The sequence below is a fragment of the Bos indicus genome, chromosome 18 (assembly GCF_029378745.1).
Source record: "Bos indicus isolate NIAB-ARS_2022 breed Sahiwal x Tharparkar chromosome 18, NIAB-ARS_B.indTharparkar_mat_pri_1.0, whole genome shotgun sequence".
In the NCBI taxonomy this organism is placed as follows: domain Eukaryota; kingdom Metazoa; phylum Chordata; class Mammalia; order Artiodactyla; family Bovidae; genus Bos; species Bos indicus.
Genome location: NC_091777.1, coordinates 40,261,499 through 40,278,695, shown reverse-complemented (window position 1 = coordinate 40,278,695; position 17,197 = coordinate 40,261,499). Strand labels below are relative to the sequence as shown.

The window sequence follows — 17,197 nt, the reverse complement described above, 5'->3', positions numbered from 1 at the left end:
CCATGATAGCAAGGAAAGAGGGCTGGGCAGGGCAAGTCATTTGAAGTCTCAAGTCCCCCTATCAGAAAAGTGGTCCCTGGTCTTCCTGCTGAGGAAGGGTCAGACGAGACAACGCATGAGAGAGTCCTAGAAGGACTCCGAAGTGCCAGGGCTAACGGTTTGTCAAACTTATTATTACTACTGTTGGCGGTGGTGTTGTTACTACAGTTATTTATTATTGCCGCTGCTAGTGAGGATACGTGGTGGCTGCTCTCAAGATGATCAGAGAGTGGGAGAGGGAAGGCAAGGTTAACCTCTCCTTTGCACTTGAGGGCCTTCTCCCTGTCCAGGTCCACAGTGGTCTCAGCACAGACAGGCATCCCCACCCAGAAAATAAATCCCTGCAGAGCCCCTGGGCGGCCGCCGCCCCGCTGAGACGCAAGCCGATTCTCTGAGCACGCGCGCCCTCTGCCGGCTGCAGGGCGCGGGCGCAGCCTCTGGATTGTATATAAAGGCAGCGTGGCGCGCAGGACCTGGCGAGTGCCTGGAGCGGAGCCGGCGCGCAGGGAGAGCGCGGTGCTGCCTGAGGTCTCCAAGCGGCTCGCCATGGCTGGCCCACAGCAGCAGCCACCTTACCTGCACCTGGCCGAGCTGACCGCGACCCAGTTCCTGGAGATCTGGAAGCACTTCGATGCAGACGGTCAGTAAAGCTCCAACTTGTGTGCCCGCTCGCCCCCAGGGGACCTGCAGTGGAGGGAAGGGGTCAGTGACGATGTGGGCAGATGTTAGATTGCCCCCAGGGCATGTTTTGGCCGCAGAACCTGCTGAGGTCGGGGTCCTGAGTTTGGAAGACACCTCGCTGCCCAGTAACAACTGTCAGGAACTTTTCTCCCCTGGCAGAGCCCACCGGCTTTTGCAGCCTCATTCTGGGCAAGTTGGGGCTTTCCCAGATAGGATGCCTGTGCTGGCAAGGCTCCCCCTGCCATTTTATCTTCCCCCACCTTCCCCTTCAAGGTAACAGCCTGCCTTCAGCGGCTGCAGCCACAGGTCTCAGAAGCCCATTCATTTCTTCCCCAAAGTTCCCCTTTTGTTGAATACCAGGTTAGCCAAGTAGGGGTCCAGGGGGCTGGGGCAAGCTGCGGGGTGCTGAAGAAATACCCTTGGCCTCCCCAGCCTGTTTGGTATAAGGAGGAATGGAGAGGACAGCCGGGCAGTGAGCATCCCCTGGGCTTCCTCTGCCATTTTCCATCCCTCACCGGCATGCAGGTCCCACTCACAGCAGCAGTGGGTGTGGTGGGGGGCAAGCTTGGGGTGCCAGCCTGACGCATTCTTTCAGGGTGCTAATCCTGGGTGCTTTGGGTGACTCCTTCCTTCCCTGGGTCAGGGGAGGCACCATCTTAAATGTCTCAGTGACTGACCCTCTGGTCTGTGTGGTCTTGATACTGACTAACCAAAAACCAAGGGCTGGACTGAATGACCTTTGGAAGTTGGCTCTAGGGATTCCAAGGGTCTAGGATGGTCTGACTCAGGCATAAAGGGAGGTTCCCTTTTAGAGGCTTCAGATATCACTAGAGACTTTTTTCTCTACCACTCCCCCTGGAGAAGGAAATGGCAACCCACTCCAGTATTCTTGCCTGGAGAATCTCATGGACAGAGGAGCCTGACAGGCTACAGTCCATGGGGTCGCAAGAATCGGACACAACTTAGCGACAAAACCACCACCACCACCCCCCACCCCAACTTAAGTGATCTTATTTCTTTCTCAGAAGTCCTGCCTGGGGTGGGCATCTGAAATGTTCTGGTATCTCACACCACTGGCAGGATGGTGGTCCAGGGTGTTTATCCTGGGACTAAGAGCGAAGGGGGTGGGAACCAGAAGGAGGATCAGGTGGAGGGTCCCTCCATTCTTCTCCCTTCCCTTCCTTGCCTCAGAAGGGTGGATGGAAAGGTAGCTGAGCAGGTACTTTGCCCCAGAGTGCTGTGGAGAGGCAGGGGTTAACGGGTATGCTGATGAGTGAAGATTTGTTCTCTAGGAGCCAACAAGAAATCTGGGGGTGAGAGGCCGTGTGATCTGCCTAAGAATTACTGAAGGAGGAGGGTAGATTGTTAAATCTGTAAAATGGGGCTAAGGAGGGGTTGTGTCTCCAGTCCATGGCTGGTGCATAAAACTCCCTCAGGAGCAAGGGCTATGAGAAGATTGTCTCATATTCCAGGTGACATGACAGTCCCTAAGGCTTCTCCTGCCAGTTTATCTGCACCAGAGACTTGCACGATTCAAGGAAAGTTACCAAGTGGCCAAGGTTATACCACCGGCCTCCTGCCAGATGAGTCAGCTATAAACAGAGGACTCCACAGTTCTCCTCTCCCCCTGTTCTCATAGGGACAACCAATAGCACTCTCGATAATCAGGCAAACCCTCACACGTGTCTGAGACTTTGTACTTTTCAAAACACGATCACACCTTCTTGAGCTCCACACAGAGAGGCTCTGGGCAGATCATGACTCTCCTGATGCGGATGAGGGAACAGACATGAAGTGTGACTTTTCTAAGGTCATGGAGCAAAGTGGCCCCTGGCCACTCTCATTTCCCCACTCTGATTTCTGGACACCTGCTTCCCCTGTCTTTCACTCACAGAAGAGCCCCTGACCCAGCCCTGGAGGTAATAGGCAGTTCCTTTAATACTAGAAAGGGGTCCTTCGCATGGCTGGAGCATAGCTAAGCTAGCATGAGGCCAAAGAGTCATTAAAGACTCCCAAACCACTGTGCCTCTGGCTCCCTCTGCTCCTCCATGAAAGGGAGCTAAGTTGCTTCTTGGTTCATTGTCCCACTTGGCATCCCATCGCCCTCTCTGACCACTGCTTCAGGGAAGTTCCAAGGAGGGACCATGGACCTCACAGAGAAGGAAAGCATAGGAGATTAAAACGCCAGAGGTGGTAGAAAATGATGCCACAGCCAAACTGAAATTCCACTAAAGGACCCAGGATTATCCTGTGGGTCACCTTGCTCTGGATCTTCACTGTCTGTCCCTTCCTGAACTCTCATGGCTGCCAGTGAGCTTCCCTCTCCCCCCTGAGGTGCTCCCTGCCCTGGCCGGGCCTCCTCTTACTAACTCTGGCTTCTGTTTTTATCTTGGGGTTCTTCCCGACTCTCCTGCCACTCAGAGAGTTAAAGACCTCTGGGAAGACTCGGCTCACCAGTCTGGTGGTGGGGGGTGGTGGTGGTGGTTTCGTCGCTAAGTTGTGTCCGATTCTTGCGACCCCATGGACTGTAGCCTGTCACACAGACATTCGCAGGTCAGTGCAGGGAATCCCACTCATCCCAGGAAGCATCCTACACGGATACACTCGTGTGTACACATAAAGCTGTGTGAACACAGGGGTCTATTACCAAGTTCTTTGGGATCCTGAACTTTTGAGAAAGAATGTGCTTCCCTAGGGAACAGGAAAATGAATCTTCTAATCTCTACAGTGCAATATTATACAACCAATGGGACTGAGGTGGGGCTTCTATACTGACATGGAAAAACACCCAAGATGTATTACAGACATTTTTTCCAATTGCAGCATGACACTATTATAGTATGAGCCCATTTTTGCTATTAATGAAACAAGACTCTCTGGAGTGAGCTCACTGGAGCCCAATTAGTCCCAGCCACTAGGGAGCACCGACCCACCCCTCCTGGACTCTAGTAAACAGAGGCCAGGAGTCCGAGGAGAAGCTGGACTCTGAGGAGAGTGAGGACGAGGCAGGGGGTCTAACCCTCACTCAGCCCATTTCTAACAAGGAGGAAAAGCCAGCATCCTGGTGACTTTGCACAAAGAGAGTATCTCCAAGATTACCATCAGCCTTGTGGAGAAAGGAAGGAGCAGGTGTCTGGAGAGGGGGAAACTGGGCCTCGAAGAGACACCATTCTTCTCACAATACCACATTGCGAAGTGAGAGGGTGGGGGGCCAAAACTCCTCTCCTGGTCCCCCTCCCCATCCCTCCTCAGTGGCCACCAAGGCCATGCGCTTGGAAGGCTCAGGTGTCGTCTCTCAAAGGCGAGGTGAAGGAGGCGGCAGCCGAGCGCGCTCTGCGAGCCTGGCTGAGCAACCTTTACGTGCCCTACACAACTAAGTCCACCGTTTTGTTGTTTCCTGGTCACTCGTTTGTCAGAACCTTTCTCACTGTGCAAGATTCGGGCTTCAGAGATGCCCAGTTCCAAGCTGACGCTGTCCTGTCTGTGGTTCTGACCACACGGCCACCAGGCTCCTATTCTGCTGACCATCAGGAGGGGGTCTATGAGGAGCCAAGATCTGCCCTTGGCCTTCGCTACTCTTTGGAAGCTAGTGCAAGCCTGGGGATCCTTTCTCTCCCAGAGGCCCACAGACATTCGCAGGTCAGTGCAGGGAATCCCACTCATCCCAGGAAGCATCCTACACGGATACACTCGTGTGTACACATAAAGCTGTGTGAACACAGGGGTCTATTACCAAGTTCTTTGGGATCCTGAACTTTTGAGAAAGAATGTGCTTCCCTAGGGAACAGGAAAATGAATCTTCTAATCTCTACAGTGCAATATTATACAACCAATGGGACTGAGGTGGGGCTTCTATACTGACATGGAAAAACACCCAAGATGTATTACAGACATTTTTTCCAATTGCAGCATGACACTATTATAGTATGAGCCCATTTTTGCTATTAATGAAACAAGTATGATGGAAAATATTAGAACATAACAATAGTGGCCTTCTCTGCAGAGTAGATGATGTCAAATTAAAAGGCATTTTCTTTAACTTTTGATGTTAATTTCTATAGTGTTTTACAAGAGCCTGTGCTTCTTGTGTAATTAGCAAAATAATAAAAAGAGTCAAGAAGAAAATAATTTTATGGGCACTGCCCCCCCAAAGAAATACATCTCTCTCTCCAGTTGTGGGCCTCTGCCCAGAGTTCTGCAGGCCTCTGTCTGCCTCCAGATGGCCCTGGTGATGCGGGAGGCTCTCAAAGCCTTGCACAGGGCCTGAGCCTTGCTCCATACGGTGTGGCCCCAAGGACTGAAAATTACTGACAGGGAGGACTACCAAGAACTAAGGAAGGCCCTGCCCAGTCTTCCCACCTCTCTCCACAGGGGTAATAACAGAAGCATCCTCCCAGCCCACCCCCTACAGGGAACACTGGCCGGCCAGACGGAAAGTGGCCAGGCCAGCTCTCAGTCACCAATGAGCTTGTGTCCCTGACGGGGAAGCTGAGGAAAGCTGAACAGCAGTGCCTCTCAGAGGTGGAGAGAGGCCTGGGCAGCTTGCCCTGGAATTCTCAATGAAGGCTTTTGAGATACTGAAAAGAAGACCTCTGTGCATAAAATAGGGCTTCCCTGGTGGCTCAGACGGTAAAGAATCTGCCTGCATTGCGGGAGACCTAGGTTCGATCTGTGGGTTGGGAAGATCCCCTTGAGGAGAGCATGGCAACCCACTCCAATGTTCTTGCCTGGAGAATCCCTATGGACAGAGGAGCCAGACAGGCTGCAGTCCATGGGGTCGTGACTGAGAGTCAGACACGACTGAGCAACTAAGCACAGCACAGTGAATAAAAGAGATAACTAATGAGAACCTGCTGTTGATCACAGGGAATATTACTCAATGCTCTGTGGTAACCTAAATGGGAAGGAAATCTGAAAAAGGGTGGATATATGTGTAACTGATGTACTTTGCTGCACAGCAGAAACTAATACAACAATGTAAAGCAACTGTACTCCAATCAAACTAGATAAAAGGAAAAACAAGAAGACTTGCCCAGAAAGGGTTACGGAGTATCCTGTACCTAGGCATTTACACAAACACGACAACTGTTACTGTGCAACACAACTGTGCTGTTCACAAGATGATCATGCTGCTAAGTCGCTTCAGTCGTGTCCGACTCTGTGCGACCCCATAGACGGCAGCCCACCAGGCTCCCCCGTCCCTGGGATTCTGCAGACAAGAACACTGGAGTGGGCTGCCATTTCCTTCTCCAATGCATGCAAGTGAAAAGTGAAAGTGAAGTCGCTTCAGTCGTGTCTGACCCTTAGCGACCCCATGGATTGCAGCCTACCAGGCTCCTGTGTCCATGGGATTTTCCAGGCAAGAGTCCTGGAGTGGGGTGCCATTGCCTTCTCCATAGGATTTATAAAAATGACTGCTTCTTAGAACATTAAAGTCAGAGGGTCTGAGGCCAGGAGGGAGCCAGCGCTGTCTGAGGGTGGTTTTCTTTTAACCCTGTCGGTGTTTCTCTGTGGGGTCCACGTGTCCCGTTTGCGCCTGAGGTCGGGATTTGGGGTTCTTTGGGAGCAGCGTCCCGCCCCACCTGGGTAAGCCCTAAGAGTAAGGCCCCCACCCCACCTCCGCTTTCACCCCCAAGTCCCCGTTTGTTTTGCCTACGGTGCCCTTTGGTGTGGATGGCCACAGCGCGCCAGCCCTGCACAGGGTGCCCTTCATGTGGACTCGTGCCCCATGGCCCAACCTCTCTGAGGGTGATGGTGCCAGCTGAGTGGGGAGGCAGCTGTGTCTGAGAAGAGCTGGGGCTCCCCAGGGAGGCAGCTATGGGGACGTTTGCACAAACAAGACACTTCAGCCTGCCCTGCCTCACCAGGGCAGCCAGCAGCGATCCTGCATCCCTGCCCTACTCGCCTTGTTTATCTCCCTCTAGACTTGAGTAGTTTCAGTAGCTGAGCCCCTGGGGGAGGTTTCCAGGGCTAAGGAGACCTCTCGGGGAAACCTCTTCTAGTACCCAGGGAGCCAGAATTAATAGAGCAGGCATGCGGCTCTTCAAGAACTGAGCCTCTCCAGCTCTGACCCACGGGGCTGATTGCATCAGATCCCGCCTCTGCCCAGCCAGTCCCAGCCGGGGCCTCTGGCTTCGGCCCTCTGCCTCCCCTCTTCTCTCACCCAATCTGTCCCATCCTTCTGGCCTCCACCCCTGGGAGTTGGCCCAGCATTAGGCTGCCAGATGTCCACAGGTTCAGGGGACCCAGCTCCAAAGCCAGTGTTCCAGAAGCAGCTCAGCGCAGAAACACAGATAAAGTCAAGTGTCTGAATACTCATGCAGTAGCTGTGCGCACTGGGTTCTTCCCCCAGGAGCCTCTGGGAGACGTATGTCTGTGTCCATCTGTCTGTGTCTGTGTAAGACTGACGAAGAGAAAAACCAAAACAAAACAGAGATATGGACAGAAGTTGCCCCTGGAGCAAGTCAAAGGAAAACAGGCTGTAAGCTGTGGTTCAGTCTCTTTCCCCTCAAACTCCTTCTCTCTAACGTGAGGTCGATAGCACCCGTCTGCTTACCTGGCAGGGTCCTGAAGACCAGATGGGACAGGAATTGGAGAGCTCTTTATATGGTGTACACTGTGCAAAGGTATATTATTAATACTGGAGCAGGGCCAGAGGAAGCCCGTTTCTTGCCACAAAGGGTGAGATGTGTCCCAAAGAAAACCGGGGCTGAAGGTAGAAGGTTACTTGCCCTTTCATAAATTTGAGCTCCTGACAGGGAGCCAGGAGGCATGGCCTCCTGGTTGCTTTCTTGGGCAGCTAACCTGAAACTGCCTAACTGCCCTCTTTGATTTCCTTAAACAGAAGGGACATAGAATAATACAGATTGGTGAGCACGCACCGCCACAGTCCCAGCTCCACGCTTCTCAAACTGGAGCATACAGGAGGGCTGGTTCAAAAGCACATTTTCGGGACTCACTGCCAACAATTCTGATTCAGCCAGTCTGGGGTTGGTTAGAAATCTGCATTTCTAACAAGCTCCCAGGTGATATTGACACTATCAGGCCCTGATCACTCTCTGAATAGTGCTGGTCTAGGCCACTCTTGTCCAAAGAGGTGCTGTCACTTAAAAGGAAACCCTGGTCTACCACCTCAGGGTTCACACCAGCCCTCCACCTCAACCTCAAAGTGAAAGCGAAGTCGCTCTGTCGTGTCCGACTCTTTTGCGACCCCATGGACTATAGCCTACCAGGTTCCTCCATCCATGGGATTTTCCAGGCAAGAATACTGGAGTGGGTTGCCATTTCCTTCTCCAGGAGATCTTCCCAACCCAGGGATTGAACCCAGGTCTCCCGTATTATAGGCACACACTTTACCATCTGAGCCACCAGGGAAGCTCAACCTCAAAGGTGAAACCAAAGGCATGGTCTCTCTAGGGAGGAGAGCTCACACTCAAAAGCAGCAGTTCCCAAATGTTCATGCTCCTATGTTGTTAAAATGCAGATTCTGATCAGCAGGGCTGGGGTGGGGCCTGGGATTCTGCATTTCTAACAAGCTACCATGTAATTCCAGTGTTCCCATTCCACAGACCACACTTTGATGTCAAGCTCTCATACTGCAGATCTGCCACGTTAGAACTTCCATTTTAACAAGCTCCCGGGTAATTCTCACATACCTTAAAATTGGAGACAGGCTGCTCCAAAGCAGTCCTTAGTCCTGACTGCACCTCACAGTTGCCCAGAGAGCTTTGAAAACGTGCCCGTGAGACACCCCCACCCCATTAAATCGGAGCTCTGGGGGCAGGGTCCAGGCGATGGTGCTGGTTTAATAGCTTTCTGGGTGGTTCTAATACCTAGCCTGGGCTGAGAACCAGGATGCTGAGGCTGAGCAGTAATACTGCAACTCTTTGGGCCAAAGGGTTTATAGCCATGGATTGGTTTAGAAGACCTTAAGAGCACAGAATATAAAATGATGCTTTTAAGTTATGTGAGATTTTACATTTTCCAGAATGCTATCACAGCTTTGTGTTGTATGGCTGTCACAATGACTCTATATAAAGTTTAAAAAAAAAAAAAAGCATAAGTAGTTTTGAGCATAAACAGTTACAGCCATTTTAGAGATCAAGAAAGATCAAGAGTTCAGAGAGACTGACTGGCTCAGCATCACGTGAACAGTCACAGAAATGGTGATAGCCTTACAGCTCTTACTCAGACTCCTCTTACCTGGTCAATGCTCAGAAAATCTGTACACACAAACGTCAGTGAGAAACAGACCCCTTTCTGCGTGGGGCAGGGCGTTCTTCAGTCAAGGTCGTCCAAGTGTCTGTGGCCAGATCAACTGTGAAGAAGTGCTGACTCACTTCAGAATCTGGGGAAACCGAGGTACGGTGGTGGTGAAGAATGGTAGCGACCCTAGAATGAGGCAAGATGCAGGGTCCCTGGCTCCACCCAGCCCCTCCCTAATGTTCACAGGGTGGGGTTTGATGTGGAGATTAGAAGGGATGGTTGTTGTGTTAACCACATCCTTATCAATGCCAATCCTCGAGGTCTGTGGGGTGGCCAGCCACCCCACCCCCATATAAGATGGTCATAGAAAAAGCAAACCACCTGCCTAGTGTTGAACTCCTCCCTGGAAGCTGGCAGGCCAACCTGTCCCCTACTCCCGCCTTGGATAACAGGTGCCTCCTGCCTGATGGGCAGGGAGTCACTCTGAGGGAAGCCAGGGTAGCGGAGGCCCTTCTCCCACGTCCGTGATGGAAGATGCCTCGTCTGCCCCCTGCAGCCTACCTAACCTCTGCTCCTCACCCTCTCCCTTCAGCTGGCAGATACCTCTGTTCCTGTGTGGCTCCCTCACCCCAGGAGACTATTAAATGCTCTTGGGGAACAGGCCTATGTCTAAACTTGGCTATAGTTCCCACAGTGTTGAACTTGTTATTCAGTTCAAAAAAAAAAAAAAAACAAAGGCTGTAGAATTGAACCACATTTCTGTTCCTCTGTTCAGCACAGAATGAGGTGCTGGTGGCAAGAGGGGTCATGCAGCCCCCTGCTACTCGGCCTGCACAAGTCGGACTCAAGGAGAAGTTTCTTTCCACTGGGGCGCTGGCCGGCTCCTGGCCCCCTGCTGCCTCTGCTAGTAGCTGGGGTTTCTCAGCGAGGCCTTCCCGCCCATGCTGTCCAAGTAGCCCCATAGTTATTTCAGCCTCCTCCTAGTACACTCGTGAAACAGACTCACAGCCACTGACTCACATGTCCATCCAGCCCTGGGCCAGCCCACCTCTGAGGCCTCTGCTACATTTAACCCCAGTGCATGCTCACTGTACGAGCTCCACACACAGCACCCCACTGCAACCTCAGCCTCGGGCTTCTCCTGGACCCAGAGGTGAGCTCAGCTTCCTGCCTGAGAAATATAAGAACAGCCAGATCACGGCAGGGAGTGACCCAGGGAGACACAACGTACTGGTTCCTCCAACTCAGAGTCACTGTCCACTGGCGACTGCCTTTTTGTCTAGAAAGCCCTTCATCTCCGCCCCCCTTTCCGCCACCCCATTCCAGCTGGCCTCGCTGGCAGTAGGCACACACTCGTGAAATTCCAGCTCTCCTAAGAAGCTTTGCAGAACATCCTAGAAGAAAGATGACCTCCCTAGCCTAAGGGAAAAAGGGGACTCAAATCTTTCCCCACCATGCACTACTCCCCAACCTGCAGTTACAATGGTATCTTTTCCCTGCAGATAAAAATACATAATTTATCTCACATGACGCCCTCCATACACTTTCCATATTGTGGCATTTTTCCTACTAGAGGGCACCAGTAAAGTTACTTATTATCATGGGGCACTGCAGGGGAGGCTGGGAAGAACATACACTCCCGCTCTGACATCCCCCTCCACCCTCCCCAAAGCCCCCACCAAGGCCAGGGTAAACACGTCTTCTTTATCCTCTTTGTTTAGTGTGTAACTCCATACGCCCCTGACACAAGCTACCACCTCCCTTTCCTTTTCAAGTTGAATACTCTCTCTGAGAAACTTCCTCAACTGCTTCAGTTCAGATTTGGAACTTGACCTTTAGCCAGTGGTTTCTTGCTATAGGCATGAAAATCACTTGGGGAGCTTTTTAAAACATCAGGTGCCCCCATACCATGGGATAGACACTCTGCCTTTCTCCTTCCACTCTTCCCTCTGCATCAGTTTCCTGGAGCTGCCATGACAAAGTACAACAAACTGGGGTTAAAACAACAAGAATCTATTCTCTGACAGTCCTGGAGGCGCAAAGCCCAAAATCAAGGTGTAGGCAGGGTTGGTTCCAGGCTCTGAGGGGCGGTATGTTCCATGTCCCTCTCCTGGCTTCTGGCAGTGGCTCACAACCCACAGCAGCCCTTAGTTTGGAGACGTACCACTCTGATCTCTGCCTCTCTTCACGTGGCCTCCTTTCCTGAGTATCTCTCTGTGTCTTCACGTGGACTTCTTTTAAGGACACCAGTCACTGGATTTAGGGCCAGTAGGATCTCATCTTAACTAATTACATATGCAAAGACACTATTTCCAAATAAGGTCACATTCTGAGTTCCAGGTGGACAACCTTCAATTCAGTATAGCCTCCAACTTGAGTACACCAAAGACTCAAGTTTTGCCTCCCACCCAATCCACCCTGGTGACCGGGGCTTGGCACCTGCCCACAAACCTTGAGGCTGATGACCTCTTGTCCCCTGTTAGAGCTCCAGCTCCTGCTGCTTGCCCAGCGGGCAACAGAGGGACAGCTGCCAGCCCCTGCTCCCTCTGAGGCATGGTCCTGACGCCAGCCCCTCCCAGTGCTTTCTGACTACTAAACGTACACTCCAAACACCGTTATTCATCTTGGATTTCTATGGTTGCAAATGCCTAGAGGACAGGACCCACATCCCTAACAGTCCAGGGTTGGCCCGGACACCTGCTTAATGACCAGTGAGGAGAACAAGTTCTCCGTGAAGGCCCCGACCTCCCCACCCCACCCACTGTAAATCTTACTATTTCGCTTGGAGATTCATTGCTTTTTTTTTCTTTGCTATCTTTGCAGGAAATGGGTATATTGAAGGTAAAGAGTTAGAAAACTTTTTCCAAGAATTGGAGAAAGCAAGAAAAGGCTCTGGCATGGTAAGCCCAGTCCCCTCTCCCATTACTTGGAATTTTCTGTCATCCTGACCATGGCTTTGAGTATCCTCTGTCCTAGGTCATGCATTCCATCAGCAGCCTGACATCTCTCATCTTGACCCTTAGAGTTTTTCTTTTATTTGGAAAGATTTTTTAAATTGATATGGTCCCTAAAAAGGGTACCTTACCTCACTATCCTTGGGTGTCTGGAACTGAGGGGTGTTCATGGCTACCATAGGTTGATAAATGCCCCCCAAACTGCAAATTTTGTGTCTGTGTCTATAAACATTATCTTTTCCCAGAGAAGAGTCCATAGCCTACCTAATATGCTTAGAGGCATTATGACTTAAGATTGGATGCCTAGGGGGTTTCCAGTGCCTTTATTCAAGACTAGAGTTTCTCAGCCTGAGCACTACTGATGTTGGGGTAAATGACCCTTTATCATGGGGGGCTGTCCTGGACACTGTAGGGTGATTAGCAGCATCCCTGGCCTCTACCCATGAGATCCTAGTACACCCCTCCAAACTGGAACAATCAAAAGTGTCTCCAGACGCTGCTAATATCCCCTTCAGGGGATACAGCATTGTCCCCACTTAAGAACCACTGTTCTAGACCAACCGAGGCTGGAACTCAGCAAGGACTTAGAGGAGATGGAGGACTGCTCCAAACCAGTATCTGAGCTGGATCGCACTGGCTCATTTGCGCAGGTGTCAGACTGCCCTTCATGGCCTGGAGTGACTCCAGATCACATCCCAGCCCCTTAATGGCAGGTACCTTGTCCCTCCTGGTGCCAACCTGCCACTACTGACACTAAAGCCCTTTGGGGGGAGTCTAACATATTGAAAAGGTAAGGAGATTGGAGCTAGTCCATTGTGATTCTCATGTCTGGCTCTCAAATATATGGAGTCAGACCAACTCCCTCCCTCCAGCTCCTGTGGGTCTTTTCACGGGAGGTCTCTCCATTCTCCCCTTATGCGTGTCTGCTGGCTAATCCACTGCTTATTAGCAAGTCTTCATGGAGCCTTTGGGAGATGAGTCACAAGCCCACCGGTGGGCGCTCAGTTCTGAGCTCGGCAGTGGGCCCCAGTGAGGAGGATGTCCAAGAGATGGGCTTAAGTGGTGGAGGTGATTCACGGGTTTGTTTATCAACAGTCCTCTATCACTCCTCATTACTAGGATAATGAAGCCCAGGTCATGGAAAACACAGGCTTCTCAGCTGGTTCTGGGATCTTGAGGTAGATGGAGGAATGTGATTTTACGAAGTGCTTCAAATCTGAAATCCTTCTCTTAGTCATTCCCTTCCTCAGATGGCATCAGGGGTGATTTTCAAGTCTGTCAACAACACTCTCAATTAACATCATCCTGGACTGGTTCTCAGAGCAGCAGGAAAAATGGCTGGTCTTGGAAATGGGAATCACGAGTTCACATTCTGGCTATACTAACTGGTGACCTCAGGAGAAGCCACTGCATCTCAGCCTCCATTTGTATGTAAAACAGTCAGGTTACTAGCTTCGTGGGGATTGTTGTGAAATGTAAACAGGGGTAAATAGACCCTTACTTGTGATAAGGGTCTAGGGTCATTCCATGCACATCTGCAAAGGTAAAGCAATAAGTATTGATAAACAAACACATATTGGCAAATTGAGACCAGTCCCAAAGGTTAAAGAAAAAAAAAAAAAAAGACAATAGAAGGGATTCAGAAAAGACTGTGAGAATTGGTAGAATTCTTCTAGGCCCAGTCCTAGGAAACACACACCCACTAGAAAACTTTCAGCGAAACAAAGAAAAGGCATCAAGTCCCAAAACAATTCATCACTGATTAAGGATAAGGAAGAGCTTGTTAATGGAAATAATCAATCAGCAGCACCCCAAACCAAGAGAAGCTCTGAGAACTTCAAGAAGGGCTTAAATTTAAGTTAGGTGACGATGGCCCAACAGAACTTGTGAAGTTCTGTGCTTTTTAGTAGTCACACTTATCTATGGACTATTTAAATGATCCCTCAGCTAATATAGACTTTCTCTTCACATTCTTCCTGGCCTAAAATCACAGTGAAAAGCATTGTAGAATTGCCAATTAGTCTTTAAAGAAGAAAACGAGCGATTCCCCTTGCTCTGGTGGAGTGCCTAGAACCTACTGGGGGGCCTTGCAATAAGCTGGGCTTATTAGAAGCTGCCTCAGTAAAATGTTGGGACCTGAGTTCTCACATCTGCAATGGGAATAAAGCCTCACCCTTCCATTCCAAAGGCAGAGGGTGTGTTTACCTATGTGGTACACAGCATCTCCACATGTCCTGTTCCCCTTTGCAAATTATGTGACTGAGCCTCAAAGAAGGCTTCCCAGGTGGCACAAGTGGTAAAGAATCTGCCTGCCAAGGCAGGAGATAGAAGAGACGCGGGTTCAATCCCTTGGTCAGGAAGATCCCCTGGAGGAGGGCACGGCAACCCACTCTAGTATTCTTGCCTGGAGAATCCCATGGACAGAGGAGGCTGGCAGGCTACAGTCCACAGGGTCACAAAGAGTCAGACACAGCTGAAGCACCTTAGCAGGCATGCACAAGCCTCAAAGAAGAGAACAATGAAAAGGAAGGACCCTGAAAAGGAAAGAGTACAGCCTTGATTACTCAGACCACTGGTTCAACCTGCATATTTGGGGTGCAAAATAACTCCCCATCATTGCCACACCAAAAGGGTGAGAGATCCCTGGTTTGAAGGGGACCTAGTAGCAAAATCAGTCCCCTTTGTCTTTCTATAGGTATCAAAGAGTGACAACTTAGGGGAGAAGATGAAGGAATTCATGCAGAAGTATGACAAGAACTCAGATGGGAAAATTGAGATGGCGGAGGTGAGTCCTAGTGTCTAAGCTGCTTATAGTCATCAGACCTGAGTCTTAGCTGCTAAGAGCTACGTGGGAAGGGTCATCAGTTGCTTGTATCTTTCCCATGCACAAGCATCCTTCCAGGAGTCTGATGAGGTGGTGGTCTTAAAGCCCCTAGCACTTAGGCTGATCAAAGAGAACAGATGGGACTTTTTCTTTGTCTCACAAAGAAAGAGGAACAAACATTGGCCTAAGACAGGGATAAAGAACTTTAATGCTCTCGGTCCCGTAGGCACTGTAAACATGTGATGAACTTAAGGCAGAAAACAGGGTGAGCACTGGGGAGTTAGGAGAGTTCGTGCCCCACCTAAGGCATCCACAGGAGGGTGTATGTGTGTATAACTTACATATGTAGTATGTATAACATTTATATATACACACACACATGTGTTTATATATGCATAGATATACACATATTGCTAAAAGATAAACCAAGGCATATTAAAAATTTTAAGAGTTTCTTTAAGCAAAAATCAATTCAAATGGGGCAGTACCAACCTGAAATAGTTAGGAACACTCTACCAACAGAAGCTAAGGGAGACTTCTGTAAAGAAGAGACAGTAGCAATCAAAGAAGTTCTTTGATGGGCTATAGCCTAAGTGGTTACATTATTTGGGAAAGCCTAGTTGGCTGTTTTGGTTGGGTGTTTAGATTTTGGTTTGCTTATGTAGGCTACTAAGGCATTAAGGCCACCTCAGTCCAAAGACTTCCTGTTTAACCATGGCAGAGGAGCCTGGCAGGCTACAGTCCATGGGGCTGCAAAGAATTGGACACAACTGAGCGAGTGACGCTTTCAGTTTTCATATGCACACTTATACATACACATATACACGTGCACCGGAGAAGGCAATGGCACCCACTCCAGTACTCTTGCCTGGAAAATCCCATGGATGGAGGGGCCTGGTAGGCTGCAGTCCATGGGGTCGCTAGGAGTCGGACACGACTGAGCGACTTCACTTTCACTTTTCACTTTCATGCATTGGAGAAGGAAAGTGCAACCCACTCCAGTGTTCTTGCCTGGAGAATCCCAGGGACAGGGGAGCCTGGTGGGCTGCCGTCTATGGGGTCGCACAGAGTCGGACACGACTGACACGACTTAGCAGCAGCAGCAGCATACATGTGCACATGTGTACAGGCCTAACCAAACTCTTCTGGAAATCAGTTTGCAACCCATGGTCAAGGGATCCAGAATGACAACTGGGCACACAAAGGAGGACACAGTTCTTCTGGGGTGGACTGGTTACCATGGCGCCTCAGGTCAGTGCCCTAGAAGCAGATACTGAGACAGAGATTCGAGTGGGTAGGACTTCAAGAGAAGGGAAGAGAGAGCAGCAAGAAAGGGCAGAGAAAGAAGCTAAGCACAGGTGTGGTCTCAGCTGATCTCATGGGGGCCCCTGGAGGGTGGACTGTGCCACAGAGCCAGTCCCACCTTGAAGTAAGGGGTGGTAGGGTGGTCCTTTGAACCCCTATGTCAATCAGGTATTGGATGCAGGCTGCCCACTCCAGGATGGGGGTTGGAGAGGAGGGTGGCTGAGGCAGCCCGTTTGGTGCAGGGCAGTTCTGCAGGGGGCAGCTATGAGCCACTAGCTCACAGCCTTCTCTGCAGCTGAGGGATGGCCCACCAGCCTAGCTAAAGGGGATCTGCAATAGGCACCAAGACCATCCACTATTGATGCCTAAAGTGCAGGTGTTGGAACATCCTGACTCAAATGGGCTTAAAGCAGGGGTCAGCAGGCTTTTTCTGTAAAGAAACAGACTGTGGTCAATGTTTCAGAGTTTGCAAGCTGTACAATCTCTGTCATGACTCTTCAACTCTGCCACTGTGGCACAAAAGCAACCATAAACAGTATGTAAATAAATGGGCCCTGGTGGGCTGCCGTCTGTGGGGTTGCAGAGTCAGACACGACTGAAGTGACTTCGCAGCAGCAGCAGCCACACTCCAATACAAGTTTCTTTACAGAAAGAGGCAAAGCAATTTGAGACGGGTGGTTGCTAGTACACAGAGGACCCTTTTGGGGGTGGAGAGCCAGATTTGGCTCACGGGCTGTAATATACTGACTCTTGGCTTAAACTGCGAGAGACTCCTAAGGAGAAAGGCCATTAGAAGGGTTGGCGGGTGGTCAAAGAGGCCAGGTCTCCAGCCTGGCTTCTCTGCAGTTCTCCTGGTTCTGTTCTCTGCCCCACAATGGCTTCATCCCCAGGCTGGATAAGAAAGCTAGCTACAGCAGTTCCAGACATCACATCCAGATACAGAAAGGGCCCACCTCACTGGTCCCTGATAAAAGCAAGGAAACCTTTCCCAGGAGTGCCCTCAGCAGACCTCCCCTCACATTTCATTGGCCAGGACTAGGTCACTCCTACCCAGAAGCCAATCACTGGCCAGGGAAATGAGATTATTACGTTTAACAGACTGATTAGGATTTGCCTGTGACTCCAGCATGCTGGGAGCAGAGAAGGGGGCGGGGGGCGGGGGGGTGGCGTGCGGTGGCACATCCTGCAT

At 50.6% G+C, this 17,197-nt stretch overlaps 1 protein-coding gene across 1 annotated transcript in view; it reads left to right on the top strand.

The window, feature by feature from the left end:
• Positions 1 to 506: 506 nt before the first annotated feature.
• Positions 507 to 17,197, top strand: part of CALB2 (calbindin 2) — a 29,699-nt gene continuing 13,008 nt past the window's right edge. The window contains exons 1-3 of the mRNA XM_019978695.2: positions 507 to 679; positions 11,749 to 11,825; positions 14,575 to 14,664. Coding sequence (XP_019834254.1) covers positions 586 to 679; positions 11,749 to 11,825; positions 14,575 to 14,664 — 261 coding nt within the window. The 5' untranslated portion in view covers positions 507 to 585. The remainder of the gene's footprint in view (positions 680 to 11,748; positions 11,826 to 14,574; positions 14,665 to 17,197) is intronic.